General features: G+C 44.8%; 1 protein-coding gene across 3 annotated transcripts in view; it reads left to right on the forward strand.

The window, feature by feature from the left end:
* The window catches only part of LOC122946794 (tumor necrosis factor receptor superfamily member 19-like), a 239,890-nt gene extending 224,341 nt beyond the window's left edge, over positions 1-15,549 (forward strand). For all 3 annotated transcript variants that reach the window (XM_044306618.1, XM_044306617.1, XM_044306619.1), the window contains one exon: positions 14,367-15,549. In XM_044306618.1, coding sequence (XP_044162553.1) covers positions 14,367-14,635 — 269 coding nt within the window. In that variant the 3' untranslated portion in view covers positions 14,636-15,549. The remainder of the gene's footprint in view (positions 1-14,366) is intronic.
* Positions 15,550-27,428: the final 11,879 nt, after the last annotated feature.

Here is a 27,428-nt window from a genome sequence, read left to right on the forward strand (position 1 = left end):
GGCTCCCTCAATATGATAGCGGACCGCTTAAGTCGAGGATTACCGACCATGGAGTGGTCTCTGCATCCGGAGATCTTCAGGCAGCTAGTTCACAGATGGGGCATGCCAGAAGTGGATCTCATGGCAACCAGGTTCAACGCCAAGGTGATGAGGTTCTGTTCCCTCTACAGGTTCAGGCTGGCTTACATCTTCCCTCCCTTTTCCATGATACCGAGGGTATTGATGAAAATCCATCAGGATCAGGCCTCGGTAATAGCCATCATACCGTTTTGGCCCAGAAGATCCTGGTTTACCCAGCTCATTCAGATGAGTCGGGGACAATACTGGAGACTTCCCCCGGAGAAGACCCTGGTGTCGTGGGACACTCACCTCTGCCCAGATCTGCACAGGTTCAACCCGACAGCCTGGAGGTTGATCAGTCCCTTCCCAATATAGAAGGGCTTTCCGAGTCGGTCCTGAGAACTTTGTCGCATTCCCGAGCAGAGTCTACAAAGAAGGCCTACTCCAGGATCATGAGAATCTTCGAGGCATGGTGTGATTCCAGACAGGTGGCGTCTGCAGATCCGCCCCTTCCTGCGATACTTCAATTTCTTCAGGATGGATTAGATAGAGGCCTATCTCCAGCTACCTTGAAGGTACAGGTTTATGCCATCTCGGCCTGTCTCAACAGGCCACATTCTCGGGACCTACTCATCAAACGCTTCCTGAAGGGAGCTGAAAGACTAAAGCCTACTATACTGAAACCTATCCCCCAGTGGGATCTTTCAGTAGTCCTCATGGGGCTAGCATCTCCCCCCTTCGAGCCCTTGGAGGAGGTAAATTTTAAATTTTTGACTTTAAAGATGGTCTTTCTTCTGGCTATAGCTTCAGCCAAAAGAGTTTCTGAATTGCAGGCTTTCTCCGCAAATCACCCGTACATTATTTTTCTACAGGATAGAGTACTCCTGAAGTTTTTACCTTACTTCAGGCCTAAGGTGCCTACTGTCCAGAACATCAATCAGGTAATATCTTTACCAGTTTTGTTTACAGCCTCCTCCTCTGATACTCCAGCTAGAGACCCGCTGGATATTTCAAGATGCCTCCAGATCTATGTGGATAGATCTAGTGAGTTCAGGATAGATGAGAATCTTCTTATCCTGTTTGCCGGTAAGTCTAAAGGCCGTAAAGCGTCTAAAGTCACCATTAGTCGCTGGATCAAGGAGGCCATTATGGAAGCTTTCGTCTCCCAATCCTTAGATCCTCCCGAGTTTGTGAGGGCCCATTCTACTAGGGCGGTCTCCACCTCGGTTGCGGAGAGAAGACTCCTCCCCTTAGAGTTGATCTGTAAGGCGGCCTCCTGGAGCTCTGAGTCAACCTTCATCTCCCATTATAGGATAGATGCTAGGATGGCAGAGTTTTCGGCTTTTGGGCAGACTGTTCTTAGTTCTGCCAGGCATGAGGACCCTCCCTAGGGGATTCTTCTTGCTATCTCCCCATCTGTGCTGCTGTTGAGGACGTAAGGGAATCGTTAATTTCTAACGATAATTTGTTTTCCCTTAGTCCTAACAGCAGCACACAAATATCCCACCCTAAATACATTATGCTTGTTAAAAACACGGTGGGCTGGGGGGTGATCTCCTCCCTTTCAGGGAGCTGAAGATCGTTTATTGGTTCTTGGGCTCATTAAAATTCCACCGGTCCTACCAGTCCACAGGGGCAGTTAACCCCCATCTGTGCTGCTGTTAGGACTAAGGGAAAACAAATTATCGTTAATAAAATTATTGCGTTCTACCCTGCAGTAAAAGATATGTTTGCCAAGGCATACGAGCTGAGGAGGAGGCAAGAAGACACCCCAAGGTATTCGCTGAGGGGCATATTGAGTCCAAGAAAGATTTAAATGTTTGTCCCAAGTTAGCGGAAAGTGAGACTTTGTGAGAAAAAAACAAAAAAATAAATAAATTTCCGCTTACTTATGCCAAAAATAAAAAAATTCTGTGAACTCGCCAGGCCCCTCATTGAATACCTTGGGGTGTCTTCTCTCCAAAGTGGGGTCACATGTGGGGTATTTATACTGCCCTGGCTTTTTAGGGGCCCTAAAGCGTGAGAAGAAGTCTGGGATCCAAATGTCTAAAAATGCCCTCCTAAAAGGAATTTGGGCCCCTTTGCGCATCTAGGCTGCAAAAAAGTGTCACACATCTGGTATTGCCGTACTCAGGAGAAGTTGGGGAATGTGTTTTGGGGTGTCATTTTACATATACCCATGCTGGGTGAGAGAAGTATCTTGGCAAAAGACAACTTTTCCAAAAAAATTTATACAAAGTTGGCATTTGACCAAGATATTTCTCTCACCCAGCATGGGTATATGTAAAATGACACCCCAAAACACATTCCCCAACTTCTCCTGAGTACGGCGATACCAGATGTGTGACACTTTATTGCAGCCTAGGTGGGCAAAGGGGCACACATTCCAAAGAGCACCTTTCGGATTTCGCAGGCCATTTTTTACACATTTTGATTGCAAAGTACTTCTCACACATATAGGCCCCTAAATTGCCAGGGCAGTATAACTACGCCACAAGTGACCCCATTTTGGAAAGAAGACACCCCAAGGTATTCCATGAGAAGCATGGCGAGTTCCTAGAATTTTTTATTTTTTGTCGCAAGTTAGTGGAATATGAGACTTTGTAAGGAAAAAAAAAATATCATAATTTTCCGCTAACTTGTGACAAAAAATTAAAAATTCTAGGAACTCGCCATGCCCCTCACGGAATACCTTGGGATGTCTTCTTTCCAAAATGGGGTCACTTGTGGCGTAGTTATACTGCCCTGGCAATTTTGGGGCCCAAATGTGTGAGAAGTACTTTGCAATCAAAATGTGTAAAAAATGGCCTTCGAAATCCGAAAGGTGCACTTTGGAATATGTGCCCCTTTGCCCACCTTGGCTGCAAAAAAGTGTCACACATGTGGTATCGCCGTACTCAGGAGAAGTTGGGGAATGTGTTTTGGGGTGTCATTTTACATATACCTATGCTGGGTGAGATAAATATCTTGGTCAAATGCCAACATTTTCTAAAATAAAAAAGGGAAATGTTGTCTTTTGCCAAGATTTTTCTCTCACCCAGCATGGGTATATGTAAAATGACACATCAAAACACATTCCCCAACTTCTCCTGAGTACGACAATACCAGATGTGTGACACTTTATTGCAGCTTAGGTGGGCAAAGGGGCACACATTCCAAAGAGCACCTTTCGGATTTCGCAGGCCATTTTTTACACATTTTGATTGCAAAGTACTTCTCACACATTAGGGCCCCTAGAATGCCAGGGCAGTATAACTACGCCACAAGTGACCCCATTTTGGAAAGAAGACACCCCAAGGTATTCCGTGAGGGGCATGGCAAGTTCCTAGAATTTTTTATTTTTTATAGTGGAATATGAGACTTTGTAAGGAAAACTAAAAAAAAAAATCATCATTTTCCGCTAACTTGCGACAAAAAATAAAAAAATTCTAGGAACTCACCATGCCCCTCACGGATTACCTTGGGGTGTCTTCTTTCAAAAAATGGGGTCACTTGTGGCGTAGTTATACTGCCCTGGCAATTTAGGGGCCCAAATGTGTGAGAAGTACTTTGCAATCAAAATGTGTTTTTTCACATATTGTACTTCATGACACTGGTAAAATGAAGTTAAAAAAATTATTTCTTTTTGCACCCAAAAATTCCTAATTTAACAAAAATTTTCAAAAATTAGCAAATTTCAAAGTTTCAGTTTCTCTACTTCTGTAATACATAGTAATACCCCCAAAAATTGTGATGACTTTACATTCCCCATATGTCTACTTCATGTTTGAATTATTTTGGTAATTATATTTTATTTTTGGGGGATGTTAAAAGGCTTATGCTACTTTCACACTAGCGTTCGGGGCTCCGCTCGTGAGTTCCGTTTGAAGGCTCTCACAAGCGGCCCCGAACGGATCCGTACTGCCCTAATGCATTCTGAGTGGATGCGGATCCGCTCAGAATGCATCAGTCTGGCACCGTTTGGCCTCCGCTCCGCTCAGCAGGCGGACACAAACGGAGGCGGAGGCAAACGGATCCGTCCAGACTTACAATGTAAGTCAATGGGGACGGATCCGTTTGAAGTTGACACAGTATGGCTCAATTTTCAAACGGATCCGTCCCCCATTGACTTTCAATGTAAAGTCAAAACGGATCCGTTTGCACTATCATGAACTATCATGGTAATGCAAACGGATTCGTTCTGAACGGATCTAAGCGTTTGCATTATAGGTGCGGATCCGTCTGTGCAGACACCAGACGGATCCGCTCCGAACGCAAGTGTGAAAGTAGCCTTAGAAGTTTAGAAGCAAATCTTGAAATTTTTCGGAAATTTACAAAAACTCAATTTTTAGGGACCAGTTCAGGTCTGAAGTTGCACAAGAGTTATTGGCAAATGGGGATGAAATTTGAGAATTTAATTTTTTTGTCTAATATTTCATTATAACCCATTTTTTCCACTAACAAAGCAAGGGTTAACAGCCAAACAAGACTGTATCTTTATTGCCCTTACTCTGCCGTTTACAGAAACACCCAATATGTGGCCGTAAATTACTGCACGGCCACACAGCGGGGCATAGAGTGAAAGGTGCGCCGTTTGGTTTTTGGAAGGCTGATTTTTATGGACTGGTTTATTTACACCATGTCCCATTTGAAGCCCCCTGATGCCCCCCTAGAGTAGAAACTCCCTAAAAGTGACCCCATCTAAGAAACTACACCCCTCAAGGTATTCAAAACAGATTTTACATACGTTGTTAACCCTTTAGGTGTTGCACAAGAGTTGTTGGCAAATGGGGATGAAATTTGAGAATTTAATTTTTTTGTGTAATATTTCATTTTAAGGCCTCATGCACACTACAGTTTTTTTTCACGGTCCGCAAAAACGGGGTCTGTAGGTCCGTGATCCGTGACCGTTTTTTCGTCCGTGGGTCTTCCTTGATTTTTGGAGGATCCACGGACATGAAAAAAAAGTTGTTTTGGTGTCCGCCTGGCCGTGCGGAGCCAAACGGATCCGTCCTGAATTACAATGCAAGTCAATGGGGACGGATCCGTTTGACATTGACACAATATGGTGCAATTGCAAACGGATCCGTCCCCATTGACTTTCAATGTAAAGTCAGGAGTCCCTTTACTTTCACACTGTGTGTTCATATAATGCAGACGGTGGCTCCGTTCAGAGCGGATCCGTCTGCATTATATTGTTAAAACATTTCTAAGTGTGAAAGTAGCCTCAGACGGATCCGTCCAGACTTTACATTGAAAGTCAATGGGGGACGGATCCGTTTGAAAATTGAGCCACAGTGTGTCATCTTCAAACTGATCCGTCCCCATTGACTTACATTGTAAGTCTGGACGGATCCGCTTGCCTCCGCACGGCCAGGCGGACACCCGAACATAACTTGAAGCGTCCCCATCACCATGGGAACGCCTCTATGTTAGAATATACTGTCGGATATGAGCTACATCGTGAAACTCAGATCTGAAAGTATATTCTAACACAGAGGCGTTCCCCCCCCCCCCCCCCCCCGATCATTGGTGGCAGCGTAGTTCCGATCGGAGTCCCAGTTTAATCGCTGGGGCTCCGATCGGTAACCATGGCAACCAGGAAGCTACTGCAGCCCTGGTTGCCATGGTTACTTAGCAATAGTACAATAGTAGAAGATTCATACTTACCTGCTTGCTGCTTCGATGTCTGTGACCGGCCGGGAGCTCCTCCTACTGGTAAGTGACAGTTCATTTAGCAATGCGCCGCACAGACCTGTCACTTACCAGTAGGTGGAGCTCCCGGCCGGACACGAACATCGCAGCAGCAAGCAGGTAACTATGAATCTTCTACTATTGTACTATTGCTAAGTAACCATGGCAACCAGGACTGCAGTAGCGTCCTGGTTGCCATGGTTACCGATCGGAGCCCCAGCGATTAAACTGGGACTCGATCGGAACTCCGCTGCCACCAATGATCGGGGGGGGGGGAGATGGGAGTCCGCACACTGGCCACCAATGTTGTTACTGCTATAGAGGGAGGGGGGCCGATGGGGGGTGCGCACTGTGCCACCAACGATTTATTACAATAGAGGGAGGGGGGGCGATGGGCGGCGCACACTGTGCCACCAACGATTTATTACAATAGAGGGAGGAAGGGGGGCCGATGGGGGGCGCACACTGTGCCACCAACGATTTATTACAATAGAGGGAGGAAGGGGGGGTCCCGATGGGGGGTGCACACTGGCCACCAAGCTATTATTACAATAGAGGGAGGGAGGGGGGCCGCACTGGCCACCAATGATATTCAAATCTGAAAATGCACCGTTTTGCAGCCGAGGCCGTGATCCGTGTATCCTGTCCGTCAAAAAAATATGACCTCTCCTATTTTTTTGACGGACAACGGTTCACGGACCCATTCAAGTCAATGGGTCAGTGAAAGAACACGGATGCACAGAAGATTGGCATCCGTGTCCGTGATCCGTAGGTTGCTTTCATACAGACGAATCCGAAGATCCGTCTGCATAAAAGCTTTTTCAGATCTAAGTTTTCACTTCCTGAAAACTCATATCCGACAGTATATTCTAACACAGAGGCGTTCCCATGGTGATGGGGACGCTTCTAGTTAGAATACACTACAAACTGTGTACAAGACTGCCCCCTGCTGCCTGGCAGCCCTGATCTCTTACAGGGGGATATGATAGTACAATTAACCCCTTCAGGTGCCGCACCTGAAGGGGTTAATTGTGCTGATCACGGCCCCCTGTAAGAGATCGGGTGCTGCCAGGCAGCAGGGGGCAGTCTTGTACACAGTTTGTAGTGTATTCTAACTAGAAGCGTCCCCATCACCATGGGAACGCCTCTGTGTTAGAATATACTGTCGGATATGAGTTTTCAGGAAGTGAAAACTTAGATCTGAAAAAGCTTTTATGCAGACGGATCTTCGGATTCGTCTGTATGAAAGCAACCTACGGATCACGGACACGGATGCCAATCTTCTGTGCATCCGTGTTCTTTCACTGACCCATTGACTTGAATGGGTCCGTGAACCGTTGTCCGTCAAAAAAATAGGAGAGGTCATATTTTTTTGACGGACAGGATACACGGATCACGGCCTCGGCTGCAAAACGGTGCATTTTCAGATTTTTCCATGGACCCATTGAAAGTCAATGGGTCCGCAAAAAAAAACGGAAAACGGCACAACGGCCACGGATGCACACAACGGTCGTGTGCATGAGGCCTATCCCATTTTTTCCACTAATAAAGCAAGGGTTAACAGCCAAACAAGACTGTATCTGTATAGCCCTGACTCTGCCGTTTACAGAAACACCCAATATGTGGCCTTAAACTACTGTACGGCCACACAGCGGGGCGTAGAGTGAAAGGTGCGCCGTTTGGTGACATATGTCGTTAACCCTTTAGGTGTTGCACAAGATCAACTTGCAGGATAACAGGCCGAACTGGATGGACAGGTGTCTTTTTTCGGCCTTATGTACTATGTTATGTACTATGTTACAAGAGTTATTGGCAAATGGGGATGAAATTTGAGAATTTCATTTTTTGGTCTAATATTTCATTTTAACCCATTTTTTCCACTAACAAAGCAAGGGTTAACAGCCAAACAAGACTGTATCTTTATAGCCCTGACTCTGCCGTTTACAGAAACACCCAATATGTGGCCATAAACTACTGTACAGCCACACAGCGGGGCATAGAGTGAAAGGTGCGCCATTTGGTTTTTGGAGAGCTTATTTTTATGGACCGGTTTATTTACACCGTGTCCTGTTTCAATCCCCCCTGATGCACCCCTGGAGTATAAACTCCCTAAAAGTGACCCCATCTAAGAAACTACACCCCTCAATGTATTCAAAACTGATTTTACATACGTTGCTAACCCTTTAGGTGTTGCACAAGAGTTATTGGCAAATTTCATCTTTTTGCCTTATTTTTCATTTTAACCCATGTTTTCCACTAACAAAGCAAGGGTTAACAGCCAAACAAGACTGTATCTTTATTGCCCTGACTCTGCCATTTACAGAAACACCCAATATGAGGCCGTACACTACTGTACTACTGTACGGCCACACAGCGGGGCGTAGAGTGAAAGGTTTTTGGAGGGCTGATTTTTATGGACCGGTTTATTTACACCGTGTCCTGTTTCAACGCCCCTGATGCACTCCCTAAGGCCTCTTTCACACGGGCGTGAGTTTTTTTGCCCGGATAAGAGCCGGGTGCGTTGCGGGAAAATGCGCAATTTTTTCTGCGCAAGTGCAAAACATTGTCATGCGTTGCACTTGCGTGAGAAAAATTGTGCATGTTTGGTACCCAAACCCGAACTTCTTCATAGAAGTTCGGGCTTGGGATTGATGTTCTGAAGATTGTATTATTTTACCTTATAACATGGTTATAAGGGAAAATAATAGCATTCTGAATACAGAATGCATAGTAAACCAGCGCTAGAGGGGTTAAAAATAAAATAAAAAATAATTTAACTCACCTTAGTCCACTTGCTTGCGAAGCTGGCATCTCCTTGTGTCTCCGCTGCTGATGAACAGGACCTGGGGTGAGCTGCTCCATTAAATACAGGTTAAGGACCTTCGATGACGTCACTCCGGTCATCACATGGTACGTCACATGATCTTTTACCATGGTGATTCACCATGGTAAAAGATCATGTGATGACCGGAGTGACGTCATCGAAGGTCCTTAAGCTCTATTTAATGGAGTAGCTCACCCCAGGTCCTGTTCATCAGCAGCGGAGACACAAGGAGATGCCAGCTTCGCGAGCAAGTGGACTAAGGTGAGTTAAAAAATTTTTTATTTTTTTTTAACCCCTCTAGCGCTGGTTTACTATGCATTCTGTATTCAGAATGCTATTATTTTCCCTTATAACCATGTTATAAGGGAAAATAATAATGATCGGGTGCCCATCCCGATGGTCTCCTAGCAACCATGCGTGCAAATCGCACGGCATCCGTACTTGCTTGCGGATGCCATCCGATTTTCACACACCCCATTCACTTCTATGGGGCCTGCGTCACGTCAAAATCGGAAAATATAGAGCATGCTGCAATTTCAACTGAACGCACAAGTGATGCGTTAAAAACATCGCTCATGTGCACAGCCCCATAGAAATGAATGGGTCAGGATTTAGTGCGGGTGCCATACGTTCGCCGCACGGATCGCACCCGCACGGAAAACTCGCCCGTGTGAAAGGGACCTAAAAGTGACCCTATTTTGGAAACTACAGGATCAGGTGGCATTTTTTGGGGGACTATTTTTAGGGTAAATATGATTTTTGGTTGCTCTATATTACTTTTTTGTGAGGCAAGGTTACCAAAAATTTAAATTCTGATATTTCATCTCCATTTGCTGTTGAGGAACACCTAAAAGGTTAATAAAGTTTGTATAATCAGTTTTGAATACCTTGAGTGGAGTAGTTTTTTAGATGGGGTCACTTTTAGGGAGTTTTTACTCTAGGGGGGCATCAGGGGGGCTTCAAAAGGGATATGGTGTCAATAAAAAAGGCCATCAAAATCGGCCTTCCAGAAACCATGTCGGTCCTTTCCTTTTGCGGCCTCCCTTTTACTGATACAGCAGTTTACGACCACAAATGTGGCGTTTCTGTAAACTGCAGTATCAGGGTAATAAATTTTACCTTTTGTTTGGTTATTAACCCTTGTTTTGTTACCGGAAAAAAATGATTGAAATGGAAAAGTGCCAAAAATAGCGGTTTTGGCACCGTTTATTTTTTTTTTTAACCGTGTTAATCTGGGGGGTTAGGTCATGGGATATTTTTATAGAGGAGATTCTTACGGACGTGGCAATACCTAATAAGTCTAAAAAGTCTAAAAAGTTTTTTACAATTATTTAGGTTTTTGACTATATTATCTTTTTTGATAACTTTTTTTGGGTATCTCTAAAGTCTAAGTGTCGCCGTCCACAGATCCCCCATAATAGTGTCGTCCACAGATCCCCCATAAGTGTCGTCCACAGATCCCCCATAAGTGTCGTCCACAGATCCCCCAATAGTGTCGTCCACAGATCCCCCAATAGTGTCGTCCACAGATCCCCCATAAGTGTCGTCCACAGATCCCCCATAAGTGTCGTCCACAGATCCCCCATAAGTGTCGTCCACAGATCCCCCATAAGTGTCGTCCACAGATCCCCCATAAGTGTCGTCCACAGATCCCCCATAAGTGTCGTCCACAGATCCCCCATAAGTGTCGTCCACAGATCCCCCATAATAGTGTCGTCCACAGATCCCCCATAATAGTGTCGTCCACAGATCCCCCATAATAGTGTCGTCCACAGATCCCCCATAATAGTGTCGTCCACAGATCCCCCATAATAGTGTCGTCCACAGATCCCCCATAATAGTGTCGTCCACAGATCCCCCATAATAGTGTCGTCCACAGATCCCCCATAATAGTGTCGTCCACAATTTGTTTTAATATGGCCTTTGAACATAATTTTTCAAGTAAGATCATATAAACCGCTCTGTTTTGTAATTTTGTCGTTTTTTCCGATTAATCGATTAATCGTAGTAATTAATCGGCAACTAATCGATTATTCAAATAATCGTTAGCTGCAGCCCTAATTTTGATCGCTTGCTATTAAACTTTTTGTTATGTAAGGTGACAAAACAATCTTTATTTGCACCTATTTATATATTTTTTTGACTGTGTTAATCTGGGGGGTTGGGTCATGGGGTATTTTTCTAGAGGAGATTCTTACGGACGCAGCGATACCTAATAAGTCTACTTTTTTTTACAATTATTTAGGTTTTAGACTATATTATCCTTTTTGATACCCAAATTTGTTTGGATATCTCTAAAGTCTAAGAGTCATTTTCTATTTATTTTATTTTTATCCGATTATCTTATGTGGGGGCTCATTTTTTAGCGGGATGAGACAACGGTTTTATTGGCACTATTTCGGGGGCTATATGACTTTTTGATCGCTTGCTATTAAACTTTTTATTATGTAAGGTGACCTTCTTTTTTCTTTTTCTGGACCTCTTTTTTTTTTTTTTTTTCTGGACCGTGTTAATCTGGGGGGTTAGTCATGGGGCATTTTTATACGACACGGCAATACCTAACATGTCTACTTTTAATAAATTATTTTAGTTTTTTTCAAGTCTGAGAACCAGTTTTTTTTTATCCGATGTCAGTGCTAAATTGGGATATAAATTTAGTACTCCATGGAAGTGTGATACTCCCTGAAGCAACCGTCAATGCAGAGGCCCGGATGATCGGGGCATGTGTCCTTCCGTATCCCCCTCCTGCGACACACTCTGCACTTTCTTGGGGTTCGTCCCTTCTTTCCAGTATGGGGGACCACACCTGGAAAGTGTTGGCCAGGGACGATCCGGGCGCCTACAGTTCCCAAAGGTACTCCGGCCTGCTCTTTCCCGGTCTGAAAAGATCAGGGCCTTGAGGACTGCCTCATAGAACTGGAGGAATGTCCCTGTGCTGCCAGCGCATCGGGATAGTACAACTTTTTTGTACCATGCCCGGGTTTTACGCATGGCGTTATATGGCTTGAGGACTTGATCCGAGAGATCCACTCCTACCATATACCGATTGTAGTCGACGATACAATCGGGCTTGAGAACCGTTGCCGCGGTACCTTGCACAGGGACAGGGGTGATGCGGTTACCATGAATTGTGGACAGCATAAGGACATCCCTCTTGTCCTTATACCTGACCAGCAACAGGTTTTCAGTGGTAAGGGCACGGGTCTCACCCCTGGGGATAGGTACCTGGAGGGGGTGGGCAGGGAGGCCGCGTTGATTTTTCCGCACGGTCCGACAAGCGGACGTGGATCTGGCGGCAAGGGACTGGAACAAGGGGATACTGGTATAAAAGTTTTCCACGTACAGGTGGTAACCCTTATCCAGCAGTGGGTGCATAAGGTCCTACACAAGTTTCCCGGTAACACCCAGAGTGGGGGGACATTCTGGGGGTTGAATCCGGGAATCTCGCCCCTCGTATGCACAAAATTTGTAAGTGTACCCTGAGGTACTCTCACAAATTTTGTATAGCTTCACGCCATATTTTGCCCGCTTGGAAGGCACATATTGGTGGAAAATGAGTCTCCCCTTGAACGCAATGAGAGACTCATCAACCACAACCTCCCTTCCAGGTACATAGGCCTCCATGAATTTGGCCCCCAAAGTGATCGATGACCGGCCATATCTTATACAGACGGTCATGGGCAGGATCACCTCGGGGGGGACATGCTGCATTACCAGAATAATGCAGACATTTCCGGATGGCCTCAAACCGGGAGCGTGTCATGGCCGTACTGTAAAGTGGGGTCTGGTATAGGACGTCCCCACTCCAGTACAGCCTGGCACTGGGTTTCTTGACAAGGCCCATATGCAGCACTAGGCCCCAAACTGTCCTCATTTCGGTTGCACTGACCGGCGTCCAGCCACCGGGCCTGGCCAAAAAGGAGCCCGGGTGCTGAGCAACGAACTGTTGGGCGTACAGATTCGTCTGCTCCACCATCAGATTTACCAGTGGGTCACTGAAAAAATGACTAAAAATGTTATATTGAGTGTAGCCCACTGTGGAAATCTGGATTCCTGATTGGCCTACAAAATCAGGAATCACGGGCTCGTATTGCTCTGGGCTACACCAGACTAGTTCACCGGCAGGGTGCTCCGGTGGATTTAACTGGTGGGCCGGGAAACCAGTACGAGCCCCAGAGCTGCTCGTACTAGGGTGGGCCACAGGGTCCCTAACATGGCGGTCCCCTTGCTCCGCCTTGCGGCGTCTCCGCCGCCTTGGGGGCTCATCATCATCGCTAGATGATGAGGATGCGGATGACAACAGGAATGTGGGGTCATCCTCACTGGGACTCTCTGAGTCGGAGGCAAGCTGGGCGTATGCCTCCTCGGCCGAGAACGTCCGGCGGGCCATAGAGGAGTGTGTGTTTGCGTGTATATGTGCGTGTGTGTAACTCTTTATTTGGTGTGCTTGTGTGTGGGGGCACGGGTGTTCACGAACTCACCCTAAAACTAACAGAAAAAAATATATAAACTAACTAAAAAAAGGGCAAAAACTGTGGGGAAAAAAATTCAAAACCGCTGATCAACCGTCTGAAGTTGATCAGCGGTGGGGTGTGCGATGCGCTAACAGTGGCCGGACGCTAAGCGTGCCGGCCACAGTCAGCGTACACAAAAAAAAAAGTGGGAGGCGGGGGGCGATGGGGGGGGGGGGGTTAGGGGGGGGCAAGTGGCAGCTGTGCTGTGGACCCCAGACACCCTAACTTAGGGTGATGCAATCAAAGTTCAGAAACTACCTTTCCCTTTTTTTCCCTGCCTAACCCAAACTTTCCCTATGCTGTCCTGTCCCTATGTACCTGATGGGGTGCTGGGGGCAGAGATCGGGTCCTGGGGGCACAGATCGGGGTGCTGGCAGCGGTGGCGGACACGTGCAGGTAGCTCCTCTCTCCTCCGGAACACAAAAGGAGGAAGGGGGGAGCGCCTGCCTCTTTTGAATACCGCGCCGGACCGCCCACAGACCAATCAGAAAGTAATCCTGAGTGGTGATGTCACCATCACCACTCAGGATCGCTGGATGGTGATTGGTGGGGTGAAATCACACCACCATCACCCATCCTGTTCCGGGTTATCGGGTCTTCAGAGACCCGAATAACCCGGAATCGTTTAAAACCGCAGGTCAATTCAGACCTGCGGTTTTCTGCGAACCCATACATGGGGGGGTCACCGGACCCTCCGACGCATTTGCCCCAAGTGCCTGCTCAATGATTTCAGCAGGCACGGGGCGTACATGTACGCCCTGTGTCCTTAAGGGGTTAAAGAAAGTGACCCGGCATTTTGCTAAGCGAATCAATCACTTATTTATGTTGCCCTTAGTTAGGACACCATAAAACTGGTGACAGGTTCCCTTTAACTGTGAAAGGAAGCACAGGATTTGGAGCTTTGCTTTCTAAGGCTTCATGCACATGGTTGTATCCTTTTTGCAGTCTACAAAACATACTGTAGATTCCGACATTCCACCATTTTGTTAAACTCCTGTATAAATGTCCTGTCCTTGTCCACTTCTTTTTTTACGAGGCTACAGAATAGACTTAATGATACGGCCCCATTGAAACAAATGAGTCCACATCTGATCAGCAGATAATGCGGATCGGATGCAGACCAAAAATACAGTTATGTGCAAGGGGCCTAATGCAGTATCAGTACAATATAGTATTATGAAATGAACAAGGACAAACATTTCAGATCTATAAATAAAATGATGCTAAATGTTGTATTTTATAAAGCATTCTTGCTTGTCTGTAACAAAAAATATGTTGTTTGTTTTTTCTGCCAGGTCTTCCCATCTCTCAAATTCCTGGTTCCCTGCTTGTGGTACTTGCACATAAACTAGACACGATTACCCCTGGAGTGAAAGATTTCCGGGATATAGGAATTGATTTAGGGGTTCAGCCACATCATGTGGATCGCATGACAGGATTTACGGCATTGCACGATCAACTGTCCTCCAACATCTCGTGTACACTACAACACTTGGTGCACACTCTTCAGAGACTACAGCGCAGAGACGCCTTGGCCTTGATTTGCTCACATTTCAGCCAGTAGTGATCTGCTGATGGTTGATTAATCTTTCGAAAAGCTGCTTCACTCTACTTGTGGTATCATTTTACTACACCACCACTGGAATTACGGTAAGCCTACGACGGATTGCAAAGGATCCAAGGCTGCAGTAGGAATAGTTGAAGAGCAATTGCTGATACCTTGGTCAGCTTCTTGGATGACCTTGATTCCACAAGAACTTCTGTTTCAAAGCGATAGTCCATGTGCTGGGTCTAGAAGAATGCTGAACCATTTTCTTTGGAATCAGTTCTGTGTTTTGACTGAAGAGTTATATTCCCAACTCCTAATATTGCTGCATGGAATAAAGTCACAGTGAACAAGTATACAATTATACAAATGAATGTTATTCCCTTGGGTGTTGCATCTGACGAATGGTATGATCCTTATCATATATTATAATATCACAATGGCACAAATGCATATTGGGGCAGACTAATTAATCCTGTCCAGTGTAATTTTAGACCAGTCTAAAAATGTGCCAGATTGATCAATCTATTTAGTGGTTTACTTTTCACCATAATTGTGGCGCACAATGGTGCGTCTTAAAGAGGACCGGTCACCCCTCCAGACACGTCAGTTTTAGTTATTACTTGCATTCTCCATGTAATAACATTTCTGGAGCATCTAAGCTTATAATTCTACATTGGGTCATTCCTCTGTTATCTCTACTATGAATTAATTGAAAGCAGCTTGCAGTAAAGGTCCAGTTGGGTGCTACCAGTTGGGGGGTGCTCTTGCACAGTCTGACACTGATTGGACAGAGTCAAATACACCCGCTACTGGTATCACCCAGCAATATCTTTACTGCTCGCAATGTATCTGTAAACTTCTAGCAGGAATAATAAAGGAATGGCACAATATACACTGCTCAAAAAAATAAAGGGAACACAAAAATAACACATCCTAGATCTGAATTAATTAAATATTATTCTGAAATACTTTGTTCTTTACATAGTTGAATGTGCTGACAACAAAATCACACAAAAATTAAAAATCTAATTTTTCAACCCATGGAGGTCTGGATTTGGCATCACACTCAAAATTAAAGTGGAAAAACACACTACAGGCTGATCCAACTTTGATGTAATGTCCTTAAAACAAGTCAAAATGAGGCTCAGTAGTGTGTGTGGCCTGTATGACCTCCCTACAATGCCTGTGCATGCTCCAGATGAGGTTTCGGACGGTCTCCTGAGGGATCTCCTCCCAGACCTGGACTAAAGCATCTGCCAACTCCTGGACAGTCTGTGGTGCAACGTGACGTTGGTGGATAGAGCGAGACATGATGTCCCAATGTGCTCAATTGGATTCAGGTCTGGGGAACGGGCGGGCCAGTCCATAGCATCAATGCCTTCGTCTTTCAGGAACTGCTAACACACTCCAGCCACATGAGGTCTAGCATTGTCTTGCATTAGGAGGAACCCAGGGCCAACCGCACCTGCATATGGTCTCACAAGGGGTCTGAGGATCTCATCTCGGTACCTAATGGCAGTCAGGCTACCTCTGGCGAGCACATGGAGGGCTGTGCGGTCCTCCAAAGAAATGCCACCCCACACCATTACTGACCCAATTCCAAACCAGTCATGCTGGAGGATGTTGCAGGCAGCAGAACGTTCTCCACAGCGTCTCCAGACTCTGTCACGTCTGTCATGTGCTCAGTGTGAACCTGCTTTCATCTGTGAAGAGCACAGGGCGCCAGTGGCAAATTTGCCAGTATTGGTATTCTCTGGCAAATTCCAAACGTCCTGCACAGTGTTGGGCTGTAAGCCCAACCCCCACCTGTGGACGTCGGGCCCTCATATCACCCTCATGGAGTCTGTTACTGACCGTTTGAGCAGACACATGCACATTTGTGGCCTGCTGGAGGTCATTTTGCAGGGCTCTGGCAGTGCTCCTCCTGTTCCTCCTTGTAAAAAGGCGGAGGTAGCGGTCCTGATGCTGGGTTGTTGCCCTCCTACAGCCTCCTCCACGTCTCCTGATGTACTGGCCTGTCTCCTGGTAGCGTCTCCATGCTCTGGACACTACGCTGACAGACACAGAAAACCTTCTTGTCACAGCTCGCATTGATGTGCCATCCTGGATAAGCTGCACTACCTGAGCCACTTGTGTGGGTTCTAGACTCCGTCTCATGCTACCACTAGAGTGAAAGCACCGCCAGCATTCAAAAGTGACCAAAACATCAGCCAGGAAGCATAGGAACTGAGAAGTGGTCTGTGGTCACCACCTGCACAACCACTCCTTTATTGGGGGTGTCTTGCTAATTGCCTATAATTTCCACCTATTGTCTATCCCATTTGTACAACAGCATGTGAAATTGATTGTCACTCAGTGTTGCTTCCTAAGTGGACAGTTTGATTTCACAGAAGTGTGATTGACTTGGAGTTACATTGTGTTGTTTAAATGTTCCCTTTATTTTTTTGAGCAGTGTATAATACTCCAGGATTGGTATTACATGGTGAATGCAAGTAGTTACTAAAAGAGACATGTCAGGAGGGGTGACAGGTCCTCTTTAAGCTACTCCCATTCCAGCTAAACCACGCTCTGCCCCACCCAAGCCCATAGTCGAACAAGCAACATAAAATGTGTGTTTTATTGGTATATTTTCTGAACTTCTGTGTTTTTAGTGTCATCTTTTCCACATTTTTCACAGTAAAATCAACCGCTCCAGATGTTAAGGTCTATGGGAAATGGGACACACAAGCGTTTTTTGCTACTGGTGTTGTTAATTAGATGGCATTTTTTTGTATTTCTGTCTTTTTTTTTCAAAAACACATACAATAGCATGTTGCAGCTGTTGCCCTTTTTCAGGCATTTTGACAACACCTTGTCTATACAGGAAAAATGCTATGAAGAAAATGCTAGTTATAATAATAAGTGCATTATGATTGGTTGCCAGTTTCTAAGTTCCCCATTTCTCTGCAGTTGTATTAAAGAATTGCTGGTGTTATTGATATTTTAGGTCCGTATTCATACATAGTTTTGTGCAGACAATTTGGTGTGGCTTCTGCACCAAAAAGCTGGCTGGCGGCTACAGGTGTGCTTCTTGCTGGCTAGGCCTCACTTGATCTGCCCATAGGCTTGTGCCCACCCAAATCTTCACCAGCCTATGGCTGGCCACTTTGAGGGACTTATAGCACCTTCAAAGGTGCATGAGCATTAGGTTCCAGTTCGCTAGTTCCTGCCTGTGATTTTTACATTTATTTACCTGTGTAGTAACTCTAGCCTGTTTCCTGGATTTTGACCAGTCACTGCTTGTCCTGACTTCTGCATGACCTCCTTACTGAACCTGATCTGCCTGCCTTGACCTCAGCCTGTCCTTGACTACAGTTTTGCCTGATCCCTTGGTGCTCCACACTGGTGTCTCTTGGCCCCCATTGGTTAGCAGTCCCTTGAACAGAGACTACTTTGAATGATAGCAGCCTAGTGGTCCAGATCCATGTATAGGCATTAAAGGATGAATACCAGGAGGACCAGTTAGATAATGCCCTTGGGAGTAGACCCATGCCAAATCTGTTTAAGTTACACAGTGGGTCCACACCTGTGAAATAACAAAAGGAAATGTCCTTTCTTCTCACAGCCATAACCCCTAAACCATTAAATACATTATGAGGCAGATTCCACGTGGCCACCTGGATGCATTTTGGCGCAGAATCCATGCAAAATTCTGCCTGCACAAAATGCTGTGCGAGAGGCTTATTATGCAAATGACAAAAATGTTTATTACAGCATGGAATATGTGCAGTTAGTATTTTCTCATGCCTTCCATTGTCCATGAGATGGCAGTCTATTCCTGCACACAGTATTGTATTATACCTGAAGTAAGTGTCAGGCATGCTATTATTCTCCTTTACTACACACTATATTAAATGCAACTTGTAATAATTTGACATAAGCAGCATGTGGCATTTTATAACCTTTTTATAGCTGTGGTCTAAAAATGTACTTGTCCTTTCATTGCCTTTTTTCAGATGTGGAGATAAATGCACTGTGATGAAGTATTATTTCTTGGTACATGAATAAATTGACATTTAAAATTTCTATTTAAATGACATTTCTATTATTTATATGATAAATCACTTTTTGACCAAATTGAATTTAACAGAGCAATAGAGTATGTCTAGCTGTTTTGTACATCATATTCTATGTGTGGTGTAACAGGGACGAGTTTGTTGTCTGTTCATATCAGTGTTTTATTGGTGACTGTCCATAGCATTGCAGATACACTTAATTCAGTGACTATGTTGTACAAAATTAAACTATTGACAAATTCAGCTTTGCTCGTAGAATACCACCACACTCATAATATGTTCTTGGATGTATAGTGAATCATGCATAACTAGGCTACTTTCACATTTGCGTTTACATTTTCCGGTATTGAAATCCGTCATAGGATCTCAATACCGGAGAAAAACGCTTCCGTTTTGTCCCCATTCATTGTCAATGGGGACAAAATGTAACTGAACAGAATGGTATGCTCCAAAAAGCATTCCGTTACGTTTGAATGCGTTCCATGCCGGAGAGCAAACCGCAGCAAGTGGACAGATCCGTCATGACCCGCAATGCAAGTCAATGGGGACGGATCAGTTTTCTCTGACAATGTAAAACGGATCCATCGCCAATTAACTTTCAGTGGCGTTAATGGCGGATCCGTCTTGGGTATGTTACATCTAATACAACAGGATCTGTTCATAACAGATGCAGATGGTTGTATTATCAGTAACGGAAGCATTTTTGCTGAGCCCTGTCAGAGCTCGCAAAAATGCTATTGTGAATGTAGTTTTATGTCACCTTTTGCTTTATTTTTCTTCACGTTATCCCAGTAGTAAGGAAGACAATAAAGAGGTTTTCCATCTTATTTTTTATTTGTGGAAACAGCCTGGTCCCTGATAAAATATAAAAGCATTAAGGCCCCTTTCACACGGGCGAGAATTCCATGCGTGAGGTGAACGCATTGCACCCACACTGAATCCGGACCCATTCACTTCAAAGGGACTGTGCAGATCAGCGGCGATTTTCATGCATCACTTGTGCGTTGCGTGAAAATCACAGCATGTTCTATATTGTGCATTTTTCACGCCATGCAGGTGCCATAGAAGTGAATGGGGCTGCGTGAAAATTGCAAGCAAGTGCGGATGCGGTGCGATTTTCACGCATGGTTGCTAGGAGATGATCGGGATGGGCACTCGATCTTTATTATTTTCCCTTATAACATGGTTATAAGGGAAAATAATGGCATTCTTAACCGCCTCTGGTTCGCCTAACGCAGATCTGCGGTCCGGAGGCGGCAGCTCTGCGCAGAGTGACGCATATACGCGTCATCTCGCGAGAGCCGTGACTTCCTGTGAACGCGCGCACACAGGCGCGCACGTTCACAGGAACGGAAGGTAAGAGACAGGATCTCCAGCCTGCCAGCGGCGATCGTTCGCTGGCAGGCTGGAGATGTGATTTTTTTTAACCCCTAACAGGTATATTAGACGCTGTTTTGATAACAGTGTCTAATATACCTGCTACCTGGTCCTCTGGTAGTCCCTTTTGTTTGGATCGACCACCAGAGGACACAGGTAGCTGTGTAAAGTACCACAAAACACCACTACACTACACCCCCCCCCCCGTCACTTATTAACCCCTTATGAACCCCTGATCACCCCATATAGACTCCCTGATCACCCCCCTGTCATTGATCACCCCCCTGTCAGGCTCCGTTCAGACGTCCGTATGATTTTTACGGATCCACGGATACATGGATCGGATCCGCAAAACACATATGGACGTCTGAATGGAGCCTTACAGGGGGGTGATCAATGACAGGCGGGTGATCACCCATATAGATTCCATGATCACCCCCCTGTCATTGATCACCCCCTGTCAGGCTCCGTTCAGACGTCCGTATGATTTTTACGGATCCACGGATACATGGATCGGATCCGCAAAACACATATGGACGTCTGTTTGGAGCCTTACAGGGGGGTGATCAATGACAGGCGGGTGATCACCCATATAGATTCCCTGATCACCCCCCTGTCATTGATCACCCCCCTGTCAGGCTCCATTCAGACGTCCGTATGATTTTTACGGATCCACGGATACATGGATCGGATCCGCAAAACGCATACGGACGTCTGAATGGAGCCTTACAGGGGGGTCATCACCTCATATGCACTCCCTGATCACCCCCTGTTATTGATCACCCCCCTGTCAGGCTCCATTCAGACGTTTGTATGATTTTTACGGATACATGGATCGGATCCGCAAAACACATACGGACGTCTGGAGCCTTACAGGGGGGTGATCACCTCATATACACTCCCTGATCACCCCCTGTCATTGATCACCCCCCTGTCATTGATCACCCCCCTGTCAGGCTCCATTCAGACGTTTGTATGATTTTTACGGATCCACAGATACATGGATCGGATCCGCAAAACACATACGGACGTCTGAATGGAGCCTTACAGGGGGGTGATCAATAACAGGGGGGTGATCACCCCCTGTCATTAATCACCCCCTGTATGGCTCCATTCAGACGTCCGTATGATTTTTACGGATCCACGGATGCATGGATCGGATCCGCAAAACACATACGGACGTCTGAATGGAGCCTTACAGGGGGGTGATCAATGACAGGGGGGTGATCACCCCATACAGACTCCCTGATCACCCCCCTGTCATTGATCACCCCCTGTAAGGCTCCATTTAGACATTTTTTAGGCACAAGTTAGCGGAAATAGATATTTTATTTTTATTTTATTTTTCTTACAAAGTCTCTGTTACGGTTACTCCCAGGCTAGCTGGAAGCTGGACCGCTTGGATAGTCTGGATCTCTGTTTAGGGAGAGAGAGAGGAGCCGCTTCGTCTCGATATCCAGAAGGATCCTGTAAATGTAGAACAATCCCACTAGCTATCTTACAGCTAGGATAATCTTTCCCCCACAAAACGAGGCGAGGCTGCGATTTGATGGTCAAACTAGGTCTGAAGTGCTGGCACACCCAGCCTGGTTTTTATTACAGTTTGTTGCAGATACAACACATCCCCACAATGCATCATGGTTTCCTCCCCTCTGTCCCGGAGACGACCGAAGACAATCCAATTATCTCTCAGGACAAAAGGGAGATCGCCAATACACATGTGGAGACAACAAGACAGACATCACCATTTAAACACACAATGGGACAATAGAAACACACCCACACAAAATCCTCCCCTCTGCCGATGATGACCATTGAACACAATGACGAATATAATTATCAAAGGCAGAGAAATACAGTTTTATAAAACATATCACAGGAACCCCAAAACATGCAATAACCCCATAACCAATATATCCTCGGAACCGGGGGATCTGGGTGAACCACATATCCAAAATTCACCCAGATCCGTTCAGTAGTCTGGAAGATACAGTTTTATGCCAGTTACACCGAAAATATACAAGTTATACAGAAAATAGTTACTAATAAACGTGTCCCTTGTTTGGTAGTTTCAAACTACTGAATGATGTCTTTGGGCACCAAATACCGGCGAGATGGCACCGTGTAGAAAAGTCCGAACAGTGTCTGTGAGTTAAAATGGCCGCCATCCATTGTTCTCACCATGTGCTCCATCCATTCAGACTAACAGGGTGAATAACAGTTTTGTAACAGTCTCATATTCCACTAACTTGTGTCAAAAAATAAAATCTCACATGAACTCACCAAACCCTTCACAGAATCCAAATGCATAACATTTTTTAGACATTTATATTCCAGACTTCTTCTCACGGTTTCGGGCCCCTAAAATGCCAGGGCAGTATAAATACCCCACATGTGACCCCATTTCGGAAAGAAGACACCCCAAGGTATTCCGTGAGGGGCATATTGAGTCCATGAAAGATTGAAATTTTTGTCCCAAGTTAGCGCAAAGGGAGACTTTGTGAGAAAACACAACAACAAAAAAACAATTTCCGCTAACTTGTGCCAAAAAAAATAAAAATTCTATGAACTCGCCATGCCCCTCATTGAATACCTTGGGGTGTCTTCTTTCCAAAATGGGGTCACATGTGGGGTATTTATACTGCCCTGGCATTTTAGGGGCCCGAAAGTGTGAGAAGAAGTCTGGGATCCAAATGTCTAAAAATGCCCCCCTAAAAGGAATTTGACCCGCTTTGCACATCTAGGCTGCAAAAAAGTGTCACACATCTGGTATCGCCGTACTCAGGAGAAGTTGGGCAATGTGTTTTGGGGTGTCATTTTACATATACCCATGCTGGGTGAGATAAATATCTTGGTCAAATGCCAACTTTGTATAAAAAAATGGGAAAAGTTGTGTTTTGCCAAGATATTTCTCTCACCCAGCATGGGTATATGTAAAGTGACACCCCAAAACACATTCCCCAACCTCTCCTGAGTATGGTGATACCAGATGTGTGACACTTTTTTGCCGCCTAGGTGGGCAGAGGGGCACACATTCCAAAGAGCACCTTTAGGATTTCACAGGTCATTTTTTACACATTTTGATTTCAAACTACTTACCACACATTAGGGCCCCTAGAAGTCCAGGGCAGTATAACTACCCCACAAGTGACCCCATTTTGGAAAGAAGACACCCCAAGGTATCCCATGAGGGGCATGGCGAGTTCCTAGAATTTTTTATTTTTTGTCACAAGTTAGCGGAAAATTATGATATTTTTTTCTTACAAAGTCTCATATTCCACTAACTTGTGACAAAAAAATTAAAAATTCTAGGAACTCGCCATGCCCCTCACGGAATACCTTGGGGTGTCTTCTTTCCAAAATGGTGTCACTTGTGGGGTAGGTATACTGCCCTGGTGAAAGTAGTGTAGTGCAGAAGTGTAAAAAGTGGCCTGGTCATTAAGGGTGTTTTAGCTAGCGGGGTTGAAGTGGTTAATACAGAATGCTAAGTAAATTAGGGATTGAGGGGTTAAAAAAAATTAAACTCACCTCATCCACTTGTTCGTGCATCTCGTCTCGTCTTCTTTCTTCTTCTTTGAGGACCTAGTGGGAAAAGGACCTTTGGTGACGTCACTTCGCTCATCACACGGTCTATCACATGGTCCATCGCCGATCCCAAACCTGAACTTGTGTGAAGAAGTCCTAGTTCGGGTCTTGGTACCAAACATGCCGATATGTGACTGCAGCCAGTTACATATTGTGGCTTCAGCGGTGACATCTCATTCACTGCTGCCTTCCAATGTCCTCAGTCAGAGGTGTATGATACTGACGTCAGTGATCATCTGCAGCAGTGAATGGGATGTCACCGCGCAGCCACAATATGTAACTGGCTGCAGCCCATGGAGAGCAAGAGGTGCATTGGAGCAGAGAGGCCAGTGATAGTGAATGTAAGTGCTTTTATTATTTTATCAGGGCCCAGGCTTTTGCCATAAATAAAAAATGAAGTAAAAAAAAAACTTTCATTTGCTATGTGGTCCATACTATGAATGTGCCATTTGTGTGATATAGCATAGGCAGAGATGTGTTCACTACCAGAAGTGTAGCTCATTTTACACTGACATTTTTCATTAATATTATGTCAGCGCTTAGTATGTACCACGACTAAAAAAGTGTCAGTTATGTTGCTTAGGAGCAGTACCTGAATTTAAAATTTCACGTGCCAATTTTTGTGCTTTTTACTATGATTGTCCCAGTTTTGCAATACAATAAGTGTAAACCCAGCCTAAAATAAAAAGTTAACAGCTCCATACAAGTCCATATTTTATATCTTTTTGCAAACTCAGTGAAATTTGGCAGCTGATAATGACAGCCCTATTATCCGGCGCTTGTTTTCATAGCACAGAACTACAATACAGTGTGAAAATTCACTAGACCAAAAGCACGAGCAGCAACAAACCATTAGGCTGGGTTCACATCACGGTTTCATTTTCCGTTCTTCTGGTCCGTCAGAAGAGCAGAAAAAAAAAACTGATCCAGTTAAAAAAATAGGTCCTGAAAAAAAAAATGGATCCTATAAAAAAACATCCTGAGGATTGTTTTTTCTTCATGGGAAATATAGTCCTGCAGGACTTTTTTCCATCTAAAAATATGGAAATGGCTAAAACGGATGCAAATTGTGCATAACAGATGCTTAAAATACAGGATCCTTCTTTTTTTTTGTTCTTCTGATGGATCAGAAGAACGCAAAATGAAACGGTGATGTTGAACCCAGCCTAAGAAAATTCCCCTGATTAAAAAAAAAAACTGTAGCAACTTTTCGTCACCAGTCATATTCTGCCACTCTTTCCAAAACTGTTAAGGAAACCTATATCTACATCTCTGCCCTATGATCCCAATTCCAGAAAAGTTGGCGCACTGTGTAAAATGTAAACCAAACAGAATGCAATGATTTGCTAATCTGATTCACAATAGTTCATAGATCTCGTATCAGATGCTGAAAGTGAGATATTTTACCATTTCATGAAAGAAAAATTAACTTGTTTAGAACTTATGTGATTTGACGTAACGCGGGTTCACATCAACGTTAGGAATTCCGTTATTGCTTACTGTTATAAACAGGACTTTGTTTTCCGTCCTGCATAACGGAACCCAGACGGATCCGTGATGCTTGCCCATGGACCTATATTAACCCTTTCACGACCGCAATCTGTATATATACGTGATAGCTGCACATACCCCGTGCAGCTACCACGTATATAAACGTTCTGGCAGCTCTTTAATCCAAGCGCTGCAAAGCGCTTGGATTAAAGCTTCTGCCCCTGCCCTGTATGCTGTCACGGACAGCATACAGTGCAGTAATGCCGGCAAGGGACCAATCGGAGTGGCCCCTTGCCGGCAATCGATCCGATTGGTTAGTCTGTGCAGACTAACCAATCGGATCGCGGCAGTGAAAAAATGCCGGTTTCAGGCTCTGATCTGCGCTCTGCAGATCAGAGCCTGAAAGCCGATAGTGTTCCTCATGCCCCCCGATCCTCCAAGCCTTTGGTGCCCCTCTGTTGTCCCCCCCTACCCCGATCTGTGCCTCGCTGATCTGTTCCCAGCCGGCGCTCATGTGCTTCCTCCTGCCCTGATTGGCATGCGGTCCGCCCCCTCCCCGCCCCCTGCATTAATTTTCTGGCCGCCCCTCCTGCCCCAGCCTCCCTCAATATTGTCCCTACCCCCCGATTCCCCATTCTGTGTGTGTGATGGCGGCGGCTCCATTCCTGAGCCGCCGCCATCAGCAGAGTGTCAGCTCTATGCTGACACTCTCCTGTAACCCGATAGATGCTGCGGTTGCGGCATCCATCGGGTTAACAGAGGGAGGGGGCTCCCTCTCTCCACCATCGGGGCTGCAGCGCTGTGATCGCAGCGCCCGATGGTTGCCATGGCAACCGGACGCTTTGCAAAAGCGTCCGGTTGCCATGGCAAAGGTGTCCAGTGCTGCCACCTACAGGCAGTCTGGAAGTATTATACTTTGCAATGCAAGAGCATTGCAAAGTATAGTACAACTATCAGCCCCACTGGATCTTCAAGATCCAAGAGGGAACTGATAAAAAAAAAAGTGAAAATAATAAAAGTAAAAATAAATCAATAAATAAATTAAAATGTAAATAAAAAAAAAGACTGCCTTTTCCTATAAAAAAATGAAAAAATAAAATAAAATACACATATTAGGTGTCACCGCGTCCGTAACGACCGTCTCTATAAATATATCACGTGATGGACCCCGTCCGATAAACACCATAAAAATAAAATAAAAAAAACAGTGCCAAAAAAGCTATTTTTGTCACCTTACATCACAAAAAGTGCAACAGCAAGCGATCAAAAAGGCTTATGACCCCCAAAATAGTACCAATCAAACCGTCACTTCGTCCCGCAAAAAATGATTCCCTATTTAAGACAATCGCCCAAAAAATAAAAAAGCTATGGCTCTCAGACTATAGAGACACTAAAACATCATTTTTTTGGTTTCAGAAATACTATTATTGTGTAAAACTTAAATAAATAAGAAAAAGTATACATATTAGGTATTGCCACATCCGTAACGATCTTCTCTATAAAACTATCACATGACCTAACTCCTCAGATGAACTCTGTAAAAATAAATAAATGAAAACTGTTCCAAAACAGCCAATTTTTGGGTCACCTTGCCCTATAAAGTGTAATAATGAATGATCAAAAAATCCTATGTACCCAAAAATGGTACCAATAAAAACCTCAACACTTTCTGCAAAAAACGAGCCCCTGCACAAGACTATCGGCAGAAAAATAAAAAACATATGGCGTTCAGAAAACCAATCCAGCACAATCTGCCTACCAAAAACCGTATGGCATTCCTTTCCTTCTGCGCCCTGCCGTGTGCCCGTACAGCAGTTTACGACCACATGTGGGGTGTTTCTGTAAACCGCGGAATCAGGGTAATAAATATTGAGTTTTGTTTGGCTGTTAACTCTCAATGTGTTAAAGAAAAAAAATATATAAAATGGAAAATCTGCCAAAAAAGTGAAATTTTTAAATTTCATCTCCATTTTCCCTTAATTCTTGTGGAACGCCTAAAGGGTTAACAAAGTTTGTAAAATCAGTTTTGAGTAACTTGAGGGGTGTAGTTTCTACAATGGGGTCATTTATGGGGGTTTCCACTATGTAAGCCCCACAAAGTGACTTCAGACCTGAACTAGTCCTTAAAAAGTGGGTTTTGGAAATTTTCTTAAAAATTGTAAGAATTGCTTCTAAACTTCTAAGTCTTCTAACGCCCTAAAAAAATAAAATGACATTTCCAAAATGATGCCAACATAAAGTAGACATATGGGGAATGTTAAGTAATAAATATTTTATTAGGTATCACTTTCTGTTTTAGA

Source organism: Bufo gargarizans, chromosome 9, assembly GCF_014858855.1.
Source record: "Bufo gargarizans isolate SCDJY-AF-19 chromosome 9, ASM1485885v1, whole genome shotgun sequence".
NCBI classification, from domain to species: domain Eukaryota; kingdom Metazoa; phylum Chordata; class Amphibia; order Anura; family Bufonidae; genus Bufo; species Bufo gargarizans.